The 18,020-nt window shown below is 41.7% G+C and overlaps 1 protein-coding gene across 1 annotated transcript in view; it reads left to right on the top strand.

Moving 5' to 3' along the window:
• The window catches only part of faxc (failed axon connections homolog, metaxin like GST domain containing), a 62,053-nt gene that overhangs the window by 35,952 nt on the left and 8,081 nt on the right, over positions 1 to 18,020 (top strand). The window contains exon 4 of the mRNA XM_033021039.1: positions 9,014 to 9,231. Coding sequence (XP_032876930.1) covers positions 9,014 to 9,231 — 218 coding nt within the window. The remainder of the gene's footprint in view (positions 1 to 9,013; positions 9,232 to 18,020) is intronic.

Below are 18,020 nucleotides of genomic sequence, written 5' to 3' on the forward strand. Positions count from 1 at the left end.
CAATCTTGACTTCACTCTCTCACAAGCACGTTTAGTTTAGTTTGGAGATGCAGCGCGGAAACAGGCCCTTCGGCCCACCAGGTCTGCACCAACCAGCGATCGCCGCACACTACACTACACACACTAAAGACAATTTACATTTATACCAGGTACACAAAAATGCTGGAGAAACTCAGTGGGTGCAGCAGCATCTATGGAGCGAAGGAAAAAGGCAAAGTTTCGGGCCGAAACCCTTCTTCAGACGTTACATTTATACCAAGCCAATTAATGTACAAACCTGTACGGAGTGTGGGAGGAACCCAAAGATCTCGGAGAAAACCCACACAGGTCCTAGAGAGAACGTACAAACTCCGTACAGGCAGCAACCGCAGTCAGGATCAAACACTGGACTCTGGAGTTGTAAGGCAGTAGCTCTACTGCTATGCTACCGTGCCGCCCTTTTTTATTAGGTAAGGTAACCAAATACTATTATACAATACTCTACTTGTGTTCATACCAAGGTTGTATAATTGACTCCTGTATCGGCCAATTTTTCTCTTTATAATTGCCTGCTGCACTAGTGCACAACAATATACCTCGGTGTGTGACACTGATAATATTATTTTGAGAGTGAGGTTCATATCCATTGAACTAGATGCAACAGGCATCTGCTCTGTTATCCTTATGCAGATGTGAGACTGGACATTGGAATGTCGTTCCCCAAATTTGGCCCATAAAGACTACGTCATTCAATCATGCCCGATCTATCTCTCCCTCTTAACCTCATTCTCCTGCCTTCTCCCCATAACCTCTGACACTAGTACCAATCAAGAATCTATCTATCTTATGTTGCTGTCAGGTATGTATTCTCAAGAGAACTTGTTCATAAACAGATTTCTAATCGAGTATTCACATTTTATTATTGGTATTAAGCCTGTAATTGAGGCTTTGGAGCTGTTTCATTACGAATCAATGCGAAATAAATGCATTACTCCGGCATTTTGTGTCTGTCAATGAGATTATGAAACTGGTTATCTGCATTTTAAATTCTCGGTATTGGAGCAGATACAATTGCATTTTTGTGTGGGCGTTGATTTGGTTATAATTGTAGTTTGCATGGTCAATGATAGAATTGAAGTTCGAATTGTAACAAATGTCTCCAGATGATACCAGGCATGAGGAGATAATGAGTAGAGACTGGAGACGCTGTGAGTATTAGCATTGGAATGGTTGATAAAAGATAACTGGTAGATAATTTTTAAATGGTGCATGGATTTGATCGTGTCGGGAAAAATATACATTAGAGATGATTTTCTGGTTGAAATTATTGTGTATATTAGAACCGTAGGGTGGAGGTTTCTAAATCTAAGGGATATAGGCTTAAGGTGAGGGGGGGGGATATTTACGGGGGACCTCAGAGGCAACGTTTTCACTTCACGGGTAGTCCATATGTGGAATGAACTGCCATAGGAAGCTATAGAAGGGGATCCAATTGCATCATTTTAAAAGACATTTGAACAGGTATATGGATGGGAAGACAAAGGCAGGATGGGCCGCATGGCTAGACAACAAAGACCTGGAGGGCCGCGGCCTCTAGGGGAAGCAACCAAGCTAGCCCCTTGCTCATCTCCCGAAGATCAGAGACCGAAGCGGAGGCAGTTTGAGCTGACGGACATGAGAACCAAGGCTGGTCGGAGAGTGAACCGCGGGCTGGCCTTCCACGCTCTCCAGGTTGGTTGCGGGAAGCACCCCCAGGGTACGAAGGTGGATGGGTGAGGAGAGGGACGTCGGTTCACTGGGCAATCCAGATGTCCAAGAAAGGCGATGGCTGGAGGCCCTGCATCAGCCTGGGACTTGCCTGAATCGGGCACCACTCATAAGATCTAGAGCGCGGGCTAGACTTTGAAAATGGCTCAACAACTTGGTGCCTCTTGCGTGTGGTCGCAGTGGACTAATTCTGTACAGTTTTCTAATTGGGAATTGTGCTTGGGTATGGCAATACTTTACAGAACTGAATGCAAAAAAAGAATTGCACTGTGCATTTGCACAGGTGACAACAAAGCAGCATTGACCATTGAGTTTAGAGGGCTACGGGCCAAATGCAGGCAAATGGAATTAACCCAGTATGGCAACTTGGTCTGCATGGATAAGGTAGGCTGAAGAGCCAGTTTCCATGTTGCATACAGTAGATCTATGATGTTATGGCTCTAACTAAATGAATCTGAAGGCATGATTATATATTTATCAAACATCTGTGTGCCAAGCAGCCACCATTTGAAGAAATGTTCACTCCCCCACATTTGCTGATGAAAATCAGCTTTCCTCCTGACTCTGCTCATTAATTGCTGTGTCTATGATGTGACGTTGCTGTTGTTGGTTCTCGAGTTGGAACTCGAGTCCTGGAGGGAATTTTTGCAACAGCTTACGGGGACTGGAGTTTCCATCAATTATACATCAGGATCTATAAACAACATCAAGCAGGAGCTAAGAGCACCAGTCCTGACATACATTTCCTGACTTGAGGCAGATGCAAAGTCAAACATTTGCAAGATATTTCCATGGAAGAATGGGAGTTAATGAATCTCAGGATTGATTTAAAAAAAACCCGAGCCATTTTGTGTGAGGAGGAGGAGAGGGACAGCAAAAAAAACTGGGACAGTTTGAGGGGATGTCAGCAAAAACAATGGTGGACAGGGGATGAAGATAATTAGTGTATGATTAGCTTACAAACAATTTTGTACATTTATTCATGCTCCAGTGAAAATGCATCTGTGCAGTAAGGATGTGTCATGCTGCTGTTTGTACTCAGTAGGAAAGAAAGTGGAATTGCTGGTAATGATCTTGCTGAAAGAAGATAGTAACAGGGATAGACACAAAGTGCTGGTGAAACTCAGAGGGTTAGGCAGCATCTCTGGAGAAAAAGATTGGATGACATTTTGGGTTGACTAAAATGTCACGGTTGGGTTTATCCGTAGCACAATCTATGAGGTTTATGACTGGGTAAAGATTTATAACACATGGAGCTGGTACAGAGTGTTACTTAGTGGTCTCTTGTGGCTACTGCTAAATTTATCAAACTGACGATAAATCTGTAAGTCGGGTATGAAGCAGGGAATGTCAAGCAGCATTAGTATGGATTTCAGGAAACAAGGAATATTTTCTGCTCACTGAATTCGAAGTAAATTGTGTCTGAACTGTTATATTTTTAAACAAAATTTTGTTTGAATTAGTAAAAAAAACCTGCCAGATCAATGGGTTCATCGTTAGACTGTTGAATTTTCAGACAAATAACTTGCATTGGGTAAAAATCAGGAGCATAAATTGATCCATTAGTCTTCATGCAAAATGTATGAATTGGCACGTCAATTAGTTTGCACTTCTAAGTCTTTTGTGGGTGACGTCCTCACTTTGAAATTGGTCATTTACTGATATTCATTAGAACCGTTTGGAGCACTGGAGCCTTATTGTTGCCTTTGCATGTCTGGTAGACTAAAATGTCACGGTTGATAGTAGTCATTTTAAAATACAACGCCAACTGAGCCTTTTTAATTTAAGCTAGAGAACAGGAAATTAAAATAGAAAATGCTGGAAAAGTTCTGTATTTCAGGCAATGTGAGAGTGAAGCAGTGACCCTTTGTCAGCATCTGCAGTTTGCTTTTTTGATTTTCATTTCAAGAGCTTGAAATACTTTCAGAAATACTATTGACGCTCAAGGAAAACTGTCATAGCAGTACCAAGATCGGCCTGAGTTTGGATAGCAGTAACAGGATCGGTCCTAGTCAGCATGGATTTACGAAGGGGAAATCATGCTTGACTAATCTTCTGCAATTTTTTGAGGATGTATCTAGGAAAATGGATAAGGGAGAGCCAGTGGATGTAGTGTACCTGGATTTGTAGTGTACCTGTAGTGACTAGTGGGGTACCGCATGGCTCGGTGCTGGGACTGCAGCTATTTACAATATACAACAATGATTTAGATGAAGGGATTCAAAGTAACATTAGCAAATTTGCAGATGACACAACGCTGGGTGGCAGTGTGAACTGTGAGGAGGATGCAATGAGAATGCAGGGTGACTTGGATAGGTTGGGTGGGTGGGCAGATGCATGGCAGATGCAGTTTAATGTAGATAAAAACAATACAATACCGTTTATTGTCATTTGAACCTCAAATGAAGTTCAAATGAAATTTGGTTTCTGCAGTCATACAACAAGAAATAAACCCCAAGACACACAATTAACCCAATTTACACAAACATCCATCTCAGTGAATCTCCTCCTCACTGTGATGGAAGGCAAAGTCATTGTGTCTCCCCTGTTTTCCATTCTTCTCCCGATGTTAAATGTGAGGTTATCCACTTTGTTAGCAAAAACAGGAAGGCAGATTATTATCTAAATGGTGTCAAATTGGAAAAAGGGGACGTACAACGGGATCTGGGGGTCCTTGTTCATCAGTTAATTAAAGTAAGCATGCAGGTACAGCAGGCAGTGAAGAAAGCTGATGGCATGTTGGTCTTCATAACTAGAGGAATTGAGTATAGGAGCAAAGAGGTAATTCTGCAGTTGTATAGGGTCCTAGTGAGACCACACTAGGTTCCTATCTGATGTATGCATCAGAAACCTGGACAACATATCAATGCCATCTGAAAACACTTGAAAAGTTCCAGCAACGATGTCTTCGAAGCAGCTTAAATATCAGCTGGGAAGACAGAAGAACCAACGTCAACGTGCTGAATGAAGCAAAAAATCTAGCATCGAAGCCTTCGTCATCAAGAACCAACTAAGATGGGTCGGTCATGTTGTTCGGATGGAAGATGAGCGTCTACCAAAGCAAACCTTCTACTCCCAGCTTAAAGAAGGTACACGTAAAAGAGGCGGACAAAAGAAGAGATTCAAAGACGCCTTAAAAGCCAGCATGACGAAATGTGAAATCGACATCGACAATTCGGAAACCAATGCCAAGGACAGGAAACTCTGGCGAACCATCATCTAAGAAGGAACAGTGACCTTCGAAGCCAAGAGATGCACAGAATTAGAAGAAAAGAAAAGACAACGGAAAGAAAGGCAGCAACAACCAAAGCCCGATCTGCCACCTGGAATTGCTTGTCCTGAATGCAGAAGAACTTTCAAAGCCGGGATTGGACTCATAAGCCACCTGAGAGTCCATAAAAGCAACAGAACGTAGAGCATCATCCTCGACCTCGAGGGATAGCCACGATGAGTAAGACCACATCTGGAGTATTGTAGGTATGTTGCAAAGCCTACCTGAAGCGTCGCTGAATATCTGCCGCTGAGGTTGTGCGCGATTTTGGCGCCGTTTAGAGGGGGCGGGTTTAAAACGCGATTTTCTCTAAGCTGTTCCAATCGAAAATGTTCAGCCTAGTTAATTATTAACGAAAAATCGCTGATAGACCCCGTCGCAAAAGCTATTATTAGGTTTAAAGGCCTTGAATAATAGTTATAGTAGTTTAAAAATCAATCTTTAAACCCGCGACCGTCAGCAACCGCAGGGTCTCATAAAGAAAATAGCAGAAGGTAGGTTGTATATTTTTACATTCAAAAGGGCTTCTAAAGATCCTTTTATACAAAATTTAATATTGCGAGTAGCTCAATTTGGGCCCATTATATCCCGCAGTATTTTTCTCGGCATTTGAGGCACAAATCTACCGCAATGTGAACGTTCTAAACCAGCGCGTTCCACAGGGACCCACTGGAAAGCTGATTTAAATGGGCATTTATTTACAGCAATTGAACACTGAATTCCTTCCATTTGGCCTATAAATTAATGTAAATGAGATTTAAAAATCATGTTTTATTGTGAATTATTTGTGAATATTATTTGGACATTTAGGCTATTTAAAAATGTTAATCATTTATTAAGAAATGGATAGATGTTTAGATCTAGTAATTGAAGTCTGAAATTAGCTACAATTAGGTAACTAACTAATTATATGCTTTAATTTCAGGTCATCCAAGTAAGATTATTTTATATTTGTTTCAGAATGCTTCAATCTATGATAACTGAAAATTTCATTCAGTTCTCTTAATTTTTAAGAAAGTTATGGGCTTTTGACTGTTCACGATCACAACTTTTTTGTTATGTCCATAGAAAATCAATAGGGAACAAGATGCTCATTTCCGAGTATGAAAATGGCCATAACTTTTTAAATACTTGAGATATGAAAGTGAATTAGATGTCAAATTAAACTTATTGTTATGCTTTATCTGATGGGATAAATTACAGACTTGATTTTTAAAATCTCAAAATTTTGTAACATTGCTAAGTATTGTGTGCAGTTTTGGTCCCCTAATTTGAGGAAGGACATTCTTGCTATTGAGGAATTGCAGCGCAGGTTTACAAGATTAATTCCTGAGATGGCGGGACTGTCGTATGCTGAGAGACTGGAGCGGCTGGGCTTGTACACTCTGAAGTTTAGAAGGATGAGAGGGAATCTTATTAAAACACATAAGATTATTAAGGGTTTGGACACGCTAGAGGCAGGAAACATGTTCCCGATGTTGGAGGAGTCCAAAACCAGGGGCCGTAGTTTAAGAATAAGGGGCTAGCCATTTAGAACTGAGACAAGGAAACACTTTATCTCACAGAGAGTTGTGAGTCTGTGGAATTCTCTGCCTCAGAGGGCGGTTCTCTGGATACTTTCAAGAGAGAGCTAGATAGGGCTCTTAAAGATAGCGGAGTCAGGAGATATGGGGAGAAGGCAGGAAAGGGGTAATGATTGGGGATGATCAGCCATGATCACATTGAATGGCGGTGCTGGCTCGAAGGGCCGAATGGCCTACTCCTGCACCTATTGTCATTGACTATTGTCATAGTGGCTGTGAGGGAAAAAGTTGAAGGAAATTTGTTATTGTATATTACCAGTTCATAAAGGAAAGAATCTGCTAAATATTGCACATCAATATTGCACACAATCTGCTAAATATCAGATTGGGAAGGTTAAAGCTCCATGCTGTAAAACTTAAGATCAAGTAAATGCGAATTATATTAAAAAGTATTAACATGAATAATGGAAACAAAACAATTGGTTAAAAATGATTGCTTTCTTGCAGGAAGGGATCCATTAAAATCAATTATATTATTCTAAAATGCTGTGACTGCTTTTGTTTTTATGATCTTATGCCTGTTACCAATTGTTGCAGTTGTTTTTCCACCACAGTGAGCAACAATAGAAGCACAGTGCAATATTTGCCTGGAAACAAATACTTTGCAGGTACTATTGCAACATTTAAGAATAATTTAGACATGTGAATGGATAGGACAGGTTTAGAGGGATATGGGCCAAATGCAAGCAGGTGAGGTTAGTGTAAATGGGACATGTTGGTAGGCATGGACAAGTTGGGCTGAAGGGCCTGTTTCCATGCTGTATGACTCTAAGACAACAAGACAATGCATTGTTGTGGCAGCTTCACTAGCTTGCACTTACATTTCACATTGCCTTCTTTATTTTCTACCAAACTGAAGATGGAGTTGAAAGGTCTAGACACCTTGATTTTCTATCACCTTTATGAAGCTTTTTGTTTACAGATGTCAACTTACACAGAAATGCTGTACGTATATTGGGATAACATCTCAGGCATCGTAATCGCTAAGTATCAAAGGAGTCCTTCATCAAAGTAGGCATACTGAAGAAGGGGCACAAAGTGCTGGAGTAACTCAACGGGTCAGGCAGCATTTCAGCAGAAAATGAATATGTGACGTTCCAGGTCAGGATCCTTCTTCAGGCTGAAGATCAGTCTGAAGAAGGATCCCGTCCCAAAACATTACCTATCCATGTATTCCAGAGATGCTGCCTGACCTGTTGAGTTACTCCAGCACTTTGTCTCTTTAAAAAAATAAATCAAAACAGTCCACAATGTTGGGTGTTCAATATGGAAAATATTGTGGCGGAATTGTCTGGACAATTTTATCCCTAATTTCACAAACTTCCATTGCTATAACATTTAGTGTGCTATAAACATCATCAGAATTTATTTTGCTTTTGAAAATGTGAAAATCCTCTGCTGGAAGGATTTGTGTGTTCAACCTACACCCTAAATCTGACTTTCATGTGGATTCCTGTCGCCCTCTTCATTACACCTCTGATCCGGATAGCACACAAAGAAAATCTTATACAGCAGTAGTGAGTTTCTTAAACATCAGTTTATCCAAGCCTCGACTTCTGGGAAGCATTTCGAGAGAGGGCTAAAAGATACTTGATTGACTAAAAAAATGTATTGCATTCGCTTTACAATGATTCCATATAGGTCTGATATTGTTACAATAATTTACTTTTGTTTGTTGCTTTTGATTCTTGTTTAACTCTGTGGAAGTTGCCTCTTTCCATCTAACAGCTGGGAGGTGTCTTCCTTGCCGAACAGCTATTTTCCCCACTTGCTGTATAAATGGATGTCATAAATGTTGGCAAAGTCTTCTGACTCCTCTCAATTTATAGTTAATCTTATTGCACTCAGTCTAGTTTACCAACACCCTGTCGTTATCTTTGCTCTGCCCTGATCTCATTATTGCCTCTTCCAATATGATCTTCAAATTACTTTCAATATGTTGATCTAAATTCCCAACATCCTTTTCCAGTATGTAAGTCACTTGGGTTGACCATATTACAAACTTGCCAAGTTTTCTTATAATTTCCAGGAATTCCTTCATCATTCTCTTTGAAAGAAACTGCACAAATCACCCCAATATTGGGTCAATGGGTTTGTTTATATATAGCTTGTAAACATTGGATCGATTGTAAACATGTATTGTCTTTCCACCGACTGGATAACAAAAGCTTTTCACTGTACCTCGGCTCACGTGACAATAAACTAAACTGTAACTCAGTTTCTAATGCTATGCATTCATTACCTGAGGTGCCAAAACCCACCTTGTTTGGCCATCCCACCACCACACAATGATACCTCTCCTCATTTTCACTACAGATATTTGTAGGAAATGGATGTGCATATAATTGTTTCACTCAGGCACTGAATGATTGTGACTCGTGAATGTGACATTGTTGCTTGTTTAATATTACAGGGCCATTGTATACTGTCAATGGGTGGACAATCTCCATGAAACTGGAAAAATACTCTCTGTCTCAGGCCCATTCAGTGGTTTTCTGAAATGGATACTATGCCATCTGACAAAAGGAATTGTTAAACGGGAAATGTATGGTCAAGGCATCGGCCGTTTCTCAAAGGAGGAAATATATATCTTAATGGAAAAGGATATGCGAGCACTTTCAGTCATCTTGGGTGAGATAAAACATTATTTTAGTGTCACTTATTACTACATATTAGAGTGCCACATTTAAGAGCTCACAGAAGCAGTCCTTAGTCAACTGCAGTCCCTGTTTTCATTGTGTATTAGTTTGTTTTCAGGTAGATGTAAACGATGTTAAGGATCATCTTCAAATAAGAGCCGTAAAGTTGTTCTTGGTATTCTGATTAATATTTATCCTTCACTCAACATTACTAAGTTTGAGCATTATCATGAAAAAACACAAAGTGCTGGAAGAACTCCATGGGTCAGGCAGCATCTGTGGAGGAAATGGACAGATGACGTTTTGGGTCGAGACCCATCTTCAGACTGAAGAAACATTGTCCCGCCATAGATGTTGCCTGACTCGCCTCCATCCATTTGTGCTTTGCTCCAGATTCCAGCATCTGCAGTTCCTTATGTCACTAGATCATTATTACATTTCTCGACCCGAAACGTCACCCATTTATCCTCTCCAGAGAGGCTGCCTGTCACTCTGAGTTACTCCAGCATTTTGTGTCTATCTGCGATTTAAACCTGTGAACACGTGATTTGATGCCTGCCATCCGGGGCAGGATGGGGGCAGGATCCATGTGTACGCGTGATAGATGTGGCCCAGCATCCGCTCACAGACAAGCGTCCCGGCCCATATGCAGAACAAGGTTGCCCGCCCCTGGAGTAAACGTTCAGGACTCCTGGATGAAAATGAAAGCACCAAACCTAACTGATTTCCCTGTGACCTTGTGGCAAGTCAAGTCACTGTCAATGGCACAGTGGCGTAGCAGTACAGTCGCTGCCTTACAGCGCCAGAGACCCGGGTTCAATCCTGACTATGGGTGCAGTCTGTACGGAATTTGTACCTTCTCTTTGTGACCATGTGGGTATTCTCCGGGTGCTCCGGTTTCTTCCCACATTCCAAAGACGGCAGGTTTGTAGGTTAACTGGCTTCTGTAAATTGTTTAGGATGCAAAAGTTGGACAACAAGGAACTAGTGTATGGTGATTGTTGGTTGGCGTGGATTCACTGGGCTGAAGAGCCTGTATCCATGCTGCATCTCTAAGTTCTAAACTAATCTGATACATTTCAATTGGAATCAATTGCCACAATAGTAGTTTCCATTCTTAATTTAATTGAGTTAGTGCAATTGTTTTTAATCATTTTGTTTGACCTTCACCACATGCAGCAGGTACAGGAGCCTCAAGTCCCTCACCAGCAGGTTCAGGAATAGCTACTTTCTTACAACTATCTGGTTCTTGAAGAAGGATCTCGACTCGAGACGTTGCCCATCCACGTTCTCAGGGATGCTGCCTGACTCGCTGAGTTACTCAGGCACTTTGTGTCCTCTTGTGTGTTAATCTGCATCTGCAGGTCTTTGTTACTGCTGGTTCTTGATACCTTGCACAACCTAATCCTACAATAACAGAACACTGTGACCCACCTCTTGCGTTACCATTAACTTTCTTTTCTCCCCAATTTATGCTTTTGCACTGATGCCTATTTGTATAGTTTTCTTTCTTTTAGAAATTTAATTTGTAATTTATGCATGATTTCTGTATAATTTGTTTTTGTGTGTTGTCTGAGCTTTTGTGCCGGTGATGCTGCTGCAAGCAACTTTTTTTTATTGCACCTGTACCTCAACTTACATGTGCATATGACCAGCTTGACTTGAGTTGAATGCAATCGTATTGACCAATTGTTCTATTCCCCTTCTTACATGGGAACTCAATGGAATCAACAATCAAACATAGAACCTAGGACAGAGCACAAGAGCAGTCCCTTCAGCCCACACTATCCATCCTGAACACAATGACAAGTTCAACTAATCTTCCCTACCTTCACGTGATAAGCCTTTGATAAGGTCCCAGATAGGAGATTCGTGGGCAAAATTAGAGCACATGGTATTGGGGGTAGGGTACTGACATAGATAGAAAATTGGGTGGCAGACAGGAAATAAAGAGTAGGGATTAACGGGTCCCTTTCAGAATGGCAGGCAGTGACTAGTGGGATACCGCAAGGCTTGGTGTTGGGACCGCAGCTATTTATGATTTAGATGAAGGAATTAAAAGTAACTTTAGCAAATTTGCAGATGACACAAAGCTGGGTGAACCGTGAGGAGGACAATATGAGGATCCAGGGTGACTTGGACACGTTGGGTGAGTGGGGAGATGTATGACAGATGCAGTTTAATGTGGATAAATGTGAGGTTATCCACTTTGGTGGCAAGAACAGGGAGGCAGATTATTATCTGAATGGTGTCAAGTTAGGAAAAGGGGAAGTACAACGAGATCTGAGGGTCCTTGTTCATCAGTCACTGAAAGTAAGCATGCAGGTACAGCAGGCAGTAAAGAAAGCTAATGGCATGTTGGCCTTCATAACAAGAAGAGTATGTGAGCAAAGAGGTCCTTCTGCAGTTGTACGGAGCCCTAGTGAGACCACACCTGGAGTATTGTGTGCAGTTTTGGTCTCCAAATTTGAGGAAGGGCATTCTTGCTATTGAGGCAGTGGAGCGTAGGTTCACAAGGTTAATTCCCGGGATGGCGGGACTGTCATATGTTGAATGAATGGAGTGACTGGGCCTGTATACACTGGAATTTAGAAGGATGAGAGGGTATCTTATTGAAACATATGGTTATTAAGGGATTGGACAAGCTAGAGGCAGGAAACATTTTCCCATTGTTGGGGGAGCCCAGAACCAGGGGCAACAGTTTAAGAACAAGGGGTAGGCCATTTAGAACAGAGATGAGGAAAAACTTTTTCTCCCAGAGAGTTGTGAAACTGTGGAATTCTTTGCCTCAGAAGGCAGTGGAGGCCGATTCTCTGGATGCTTTAAAGAGAGAGTTAGATAGAGCTCTTAAAGTCAAGGCATATGGGGAGAAGACAGGAACAGGGTAATGATTGTGGATGGTACACAAAATTGCTGGAGGAACTCAGCGGGTGCAGCAGCATCTATGGAGCGAAGGAAATAGGCGACGTTTCGGGCCGAAACCCTTCTTCAGACTTGTGGATGATCAGCCATGATCACATTAAATGGTAATGCTGGCTCGAAGGGCCGAATGGCCTACTCCTGCACCTATTGTCTATGTGATCCATATCCCTCCATTCCGTGCATTTCTAGGTTCCTATCCAAATGCCTCTCAAATGGCACTATAGTATCTGTCTCCATTATTTCCCCTGGCAGCAGGTTCCAGGCAACCTGTGTAAAAACATGTCGCACACATTTCCTTTAAACTTTGTCCGTCTCAACTTAAAGCGCTGTCCACTAGTCCTAGTCACTTCCACCCTTGGAAAATGGTCTGACTCTCTAACCTATCCATGCCATTCATAATTGTATATACTTCTATAGGTCTCCCCTTAGCCTCTGGTGTTTCAGAGAAAAGTAGAGGGAACATGATCAACGGGCAGCTAATTATATAATATCTCTTTAGAGCTCATGACCTGACAGCAAATCAAATCCGACAGAGTCTAAGGCAAGGTGTGAAAATTCAATGGGAAATTATGTTCAGAATGCATTAAAATGGAAGGAAAACACAGAAAACATGAGAGAGAGAAAGTAAAGAAAAAGGTAACTTCTTTGAAAAATCCAACGCATTAAAATATGAGGGAATGATACTTGTTTCCAGTGCTAGATAGTTATTTACTAGTAACTAACACTTAACATACTGTTGAAAATACACATAGACCTGAATGAAGAAAGCCTCACACACTGTGGTGGGTGTCATGTCATAGTGTCATTTCACATACCTGTTTAGAGTTTAGTTTAGTTTGGTTCAGAGATACAGCGTGGTAACAGGCCCTTTGACCAGTGGAGTCCATGCTGACCAGTGATCCCTGCACACAAACACTATCCTACACACACAAGGGACAATTCACAATTTTACCAAAGCCAATAAACATGTACATCTTTGGAGTGTGGAAAGAAACTGGAGAAACTGGAGGAAACCTCTGCAGGTCACTGGGAGAACATACAAACTCCGTACAGACAACACCCATGGTCAGAATTGTACCCGGGTCTCTGGAACTATAAGGCAGCAACCCTACCGCTGTGCCATTGTGCCACCCCATTTTTTGAAGTCTTTAAGAGGGCAATTGGAGGACATTTTCTATATGGACTTTAGCAAGACCTTTGACAGAGTCCCGCATAGTTAGCTATCCTGGAAGGTTAGATCACATGGGATCCATTGAGAGTTTGCTAAGTGGACACATAATTGGCTTGATGGTAGAAAGCAGAGGGTGACAGTGGAAGGTTGTGTCTCAGACTGGACATCTATGACTCATGATGTGCCACAGGAATTAGTGCTTGGTCTATTGTCGTTCGCCAATTATATAAACAATCTGTATGAGAATGAAGGAATAGTTAATAATTTGCAAAAAAAATAGCATAAAAATAGGCGTTATTGTACAGTGAAGATGGTTATCAACGATTGCAGCAGGATCTTGGTCAGCTAGGAAAGTAGGCTGAGGAATGGCAAAGGTGCTCAAAGCAGGTATTGGAGTTTGGAAGTGAAACCAGTGGAGGATTTTCACAGTGAATGGTAGGACATCTATCATTTAGGCTAGTGGTAGGACACTGGGGAGTGTTGTAGAGCAGAGAGATCTTGGTGTAGAAGTGCTTAACTCCCTGAAAGCAGCATCACATGTAGACAGTGTGGTGAAGAAGATATTGGCTCGTTGACCCTCGTCAGTTATGGCATTAAGTACAGGGATTGGTATGTCATGTTGCTTAACAATATGACCCAAAATAAATTAATTTCATTCAGAGGGACTTTGGGACCCTCAAATAAATATTTCAAAACATGGTGTTGAATAATAGTAGACAAATCTTTTAAGGCAGGAACGGGGTACTACTTGTGGATGATCAGCCATAGTCACATTGAATGGCCTACTCCACCTATTGTCTATTGTTTAAATATTTATGACATTTCAACTTCTGTCCAAATATTATCCTACAATTGGTATTTTTGCACACTCCAGAATGTTTAACAACTGGATAAAATTTGAATATTTTACTTCCCGATTATCTGCCACTGAGTCACTGACATGTAAACTTAGCCCATGGCCCATGCATAAAGTTGCATCATTCTGCATAATATCCAGAGAATCATCTAGTGATCCATACAAATACTAAATCTGAATCAACACATTTACTAGACCGTAACAGTAGTTATAGTATCAGTAGAAAATAAAGCAGTGCAAGTAAACTTTGAGATTTCTGAAATTGTTTCCTTGGCCTTTACTTTGGCAACATTAACTGTGCGGCATGGTATAGCAGCGGTGGAGTTGCTGCCTTACAGCGCCAGAGACCCAGGTTCGATCCTGACAACGGGTGCTGTCCTTATGGAGTTTGTATGTTCTCCTTGTGACCTGTGTGAGTTTTCTCCAGGATCTCTAGTTTCCTCCCACATTCCAAAGATATACCAGTTTGGAAGCTAATTGGCTTGGTAGAATTGTAAATTGTCCCGAATGTGTGTAGGATAGTAATAGTGTGCGGGGATTGCTGGTCGGCACGGACTGAGTGGGCCGGTGTCTGTTTCTGTGCTGCATCATTAAACTAAAATTAACTATTTAAATTGTATGAGTTTTAATAACTCCACAAAAATAGAGGGGAAAGGATAGGTGACGTTTCAGGTTGAGACCCTTCTTCCAGCTTCCAGTTGTTTGTCATTTTAATGGCTTGGGGTTGAATATATAATGCTTTTGTAAACACTGTCCAGAGTTTGATCAAACTAACTAACCAACTAATGTTGCTGACTAACAAGAACTTGGTGGTGCAGGCTAGTAGCATTAACACAAAAAAAAGTGGCACAAATCAATGTTTCTTGGTGTAGGGTGGAACTGCAGATGCTGGTTTACACCAAAGATAGACACAAAATGCTGGAGTAGCACAGTGGGACATGCAGCATCTCTGGATAGAAGGAATGGGTGACGTTTCAGGTTGAGACCCTTCTTCTTTCCTGGTAGTTATTATGTGTTCTTGATTGTATTTCCGTGCCTATCCTTTAAGTTCTCAGCTCATTAGTCCTGATTCTTCATTAATTTCTCCTGGTATTTGGTGCCTATAGTTCTCAATGATCCATTTCTAAGTTATTTAGCAGCATGTGTCATAGATTGTTTTCAGTGAGTGATAGAAATTGGGAGGAGGGGGTACCCTTTAGAGCTAAAAAGATGTTTGATATTGTGATATCCAATCAAATTAAAAAAGTGATTTATTTGAAGAAAGGGATGGTAAAAAAATTCTGGCCACAATAAATGTTATACTTAATATTACACTGTAGTTAAACTAATTGTTGTTGTTGCACATAGCATATTGACATTCATATAATGCAGAGCCATTACTGTAGAGACATTACTGTAAATCTACCACAATATATTAATATTATGTTGCTGCAATATATGCCAGCATTAAAACCTCGTACTATACTACTTGTGACTGGTGGAGTACTATGCTCTACCATGATTAGAACATGGATATTTTTTAGCTATGAGGGTGTTTCATGAAAATAAAATGTGTGAGCGATACATATAGATATGGATATTAATGCGATTAGTAAATGACTGGTTAGTTATAAAACATTTGCTGTACCAGTCTACATTTTCACAGTGATTCTGTAACAACCTCCATTCATAATATTCGGTACTTCCCTATAGAATCATTGGAGATGTAATACCAGTCCTCTTACTTTTACCCTTTCACACATCAGAAACCCAAACAGTCCTTTCAGATGAAACAATGATTCACTTGCACTTCTCTTATTTTGGTGTTGTGCATTTTTAACAGCCTCTGCTTTGCAGACAGCAAACATAGATTCGGTGATTGGAGTGAGCTTCCATGTAGAAACAAAGAACTGCAGATGCTGGTTAATACACAAAAGGGTACAAAATGCCGGAGTAACTCACAAGGTCAGGCAGTATCTCTGGAGAACAAGAATAGGTGACTTTTCGGGTCGAGACCCTTCTTCCAGCTTCCAGTTGCCTGTCACTTTGATTCTCCATCCAACACCATTTGACTGTCTCTCCGTGGCCTGCCGTGCAATTATAACAAGGCACAAAACAAACTCGAGGGGCAGCACCTCATCCTCCACATGGACACATTTGCAGCCTTCTGAACTCCATGCTGAATTGAACCATTTTAGGTAACTTGCTTTTCCCTGACTTGTCAGGATTGGCTATTTCTGCTGCAGATTATCCATCTAAAATATTGACACAGTTTGTCTCCCTCCATAGGCACTATCTGCTGGGCAATTCCTATAGCTCTGCGTTTCACGCTTTTTATACTGTATATTCTGTTGTTTTTCCATTTCTTCAACTGTACTTTTTTTACATCTACTACAAACCTACTGACTCTCATCGCTATCTTGACTACACTTCTGTAAAGTCTCTATCCCCTACTCTCTGTTCCTCCGTCTACGCCACATCTGCACCCAGGATGAGGTTTTCCATACCAGGGCATCAGAGATGTCCCCATTCTTTAGGAAACGAGGGTTCCCCTCTTCCATTATAGATGGGGGTCTCACTTGGGATCTCCTCGATATCCCGCAGCTCCGCTCTTACTCCCCCCCCCCCCCCCCCCCCCCCCCCCCCCCATTGAAAACAAGGACAGAGTCCCCCTTGTCCTCGCCTTCCACCCCATCAGCTGTCGCATACAGCATATAATCCTCCAACATTTTCGCCACCTCCAACAGGATCCCACTACTGGCCATATCTTCCCATCTCCACCCCTTTCTGCAGAGACCGTTCCCTCCGAAACTCCCTGGTCAACTCGTCCCTTCCCACCCAAACCACCCTCTCCCAAGATACTTTCCCCTGCAACCGCAGGAGATGCAACACCTGTGACTTGACCTCCCCCCTCGACTCCATCCAAGGACCCAAAACAGTCTTTCCAGGTGAGGCAGAGATTCACTTGCACCTACTCCAACCTCATCTACTGTATCCGCTGTTCTAGGTGTCAACTTCTCTGCATTGGCGAGACCAAGCACAGACTCGGCGATCGTTTCACTGAACACCTCCGCTCAGTCTGTCTTAACTTACCTGATCTCCCGGTGGCTCAGCACTTCAACTTCCCACTCCCATTCCCAATCTGACCTTTCTGTCCTGGGCCTAACTCTGTCCTCCATTGTCAGAATGAGGCCCAGCACAAATTGGGAGGAACAACACCTCATATTTTGCTTGAGTAGTTTATACCCAGCGGTATGAACATTGACTTCTCAAACCAGATAGCCCTTGCTTTCTCTCTCCATCCCCTTCCCCTTCCCAGTTCTCCCACTAGTCTTACTGTCTCCGATTACATTCTATGTTTGTCCCACCCCCTCCCCTGACATCGGTCTTAAGAAGGGTCTCGACCTGAAACGTCACCCATTCCTTCTCTCCAGATATGCTGCCGCACCCGCTGAGTTACTCCAGCATTTTGTGTCTTTCTTAAACTGCAGTTCTTTCTTAAACTTTTTTTTTTAAACCTGTCCACTAGATAGTTTCATTACCAACTAATCACTGCGGCAATTCAAGGCTCATCGTTCATTTCCTTTGCTCTACCCATCCATCCTCTTTTCTCTCTGCAATTTAAAACTCACTTGCTCTCTCTCTTTCCTAGTTCTGATGGAAAAGTTTTCCCTGAAACGTAAACTGTTTTACTTTCCATCATTTCATGTTTTATTACAATGTATTTGAACTAAGCTTACACTAAACATTATTCCCTTTATCATATATCTGTTCATTGTGGATGGCTCGATTGTAATCATGTCTTGTCTTTCCACCGACTGGTTGGTCCACAACAAAACCTTTTCATGTGTCA

The sequence above is a fragment of the Amblyraja radiata genome, chromosome 5, assembly GCF_010909765.2.
Source record: "Amblyraja radiata isolate CabotCenter1 chromosome 5, sAmbRad1.1.pri, whole genome shotgun sequence".
In the NCBI taxonomy this organism is placed as follows: Eukaryota; Metazoa; Chordata; class Chondrichthyes; order Rajiformes; family Rajidae; genus Amblyraja; species Amblyraja radiata.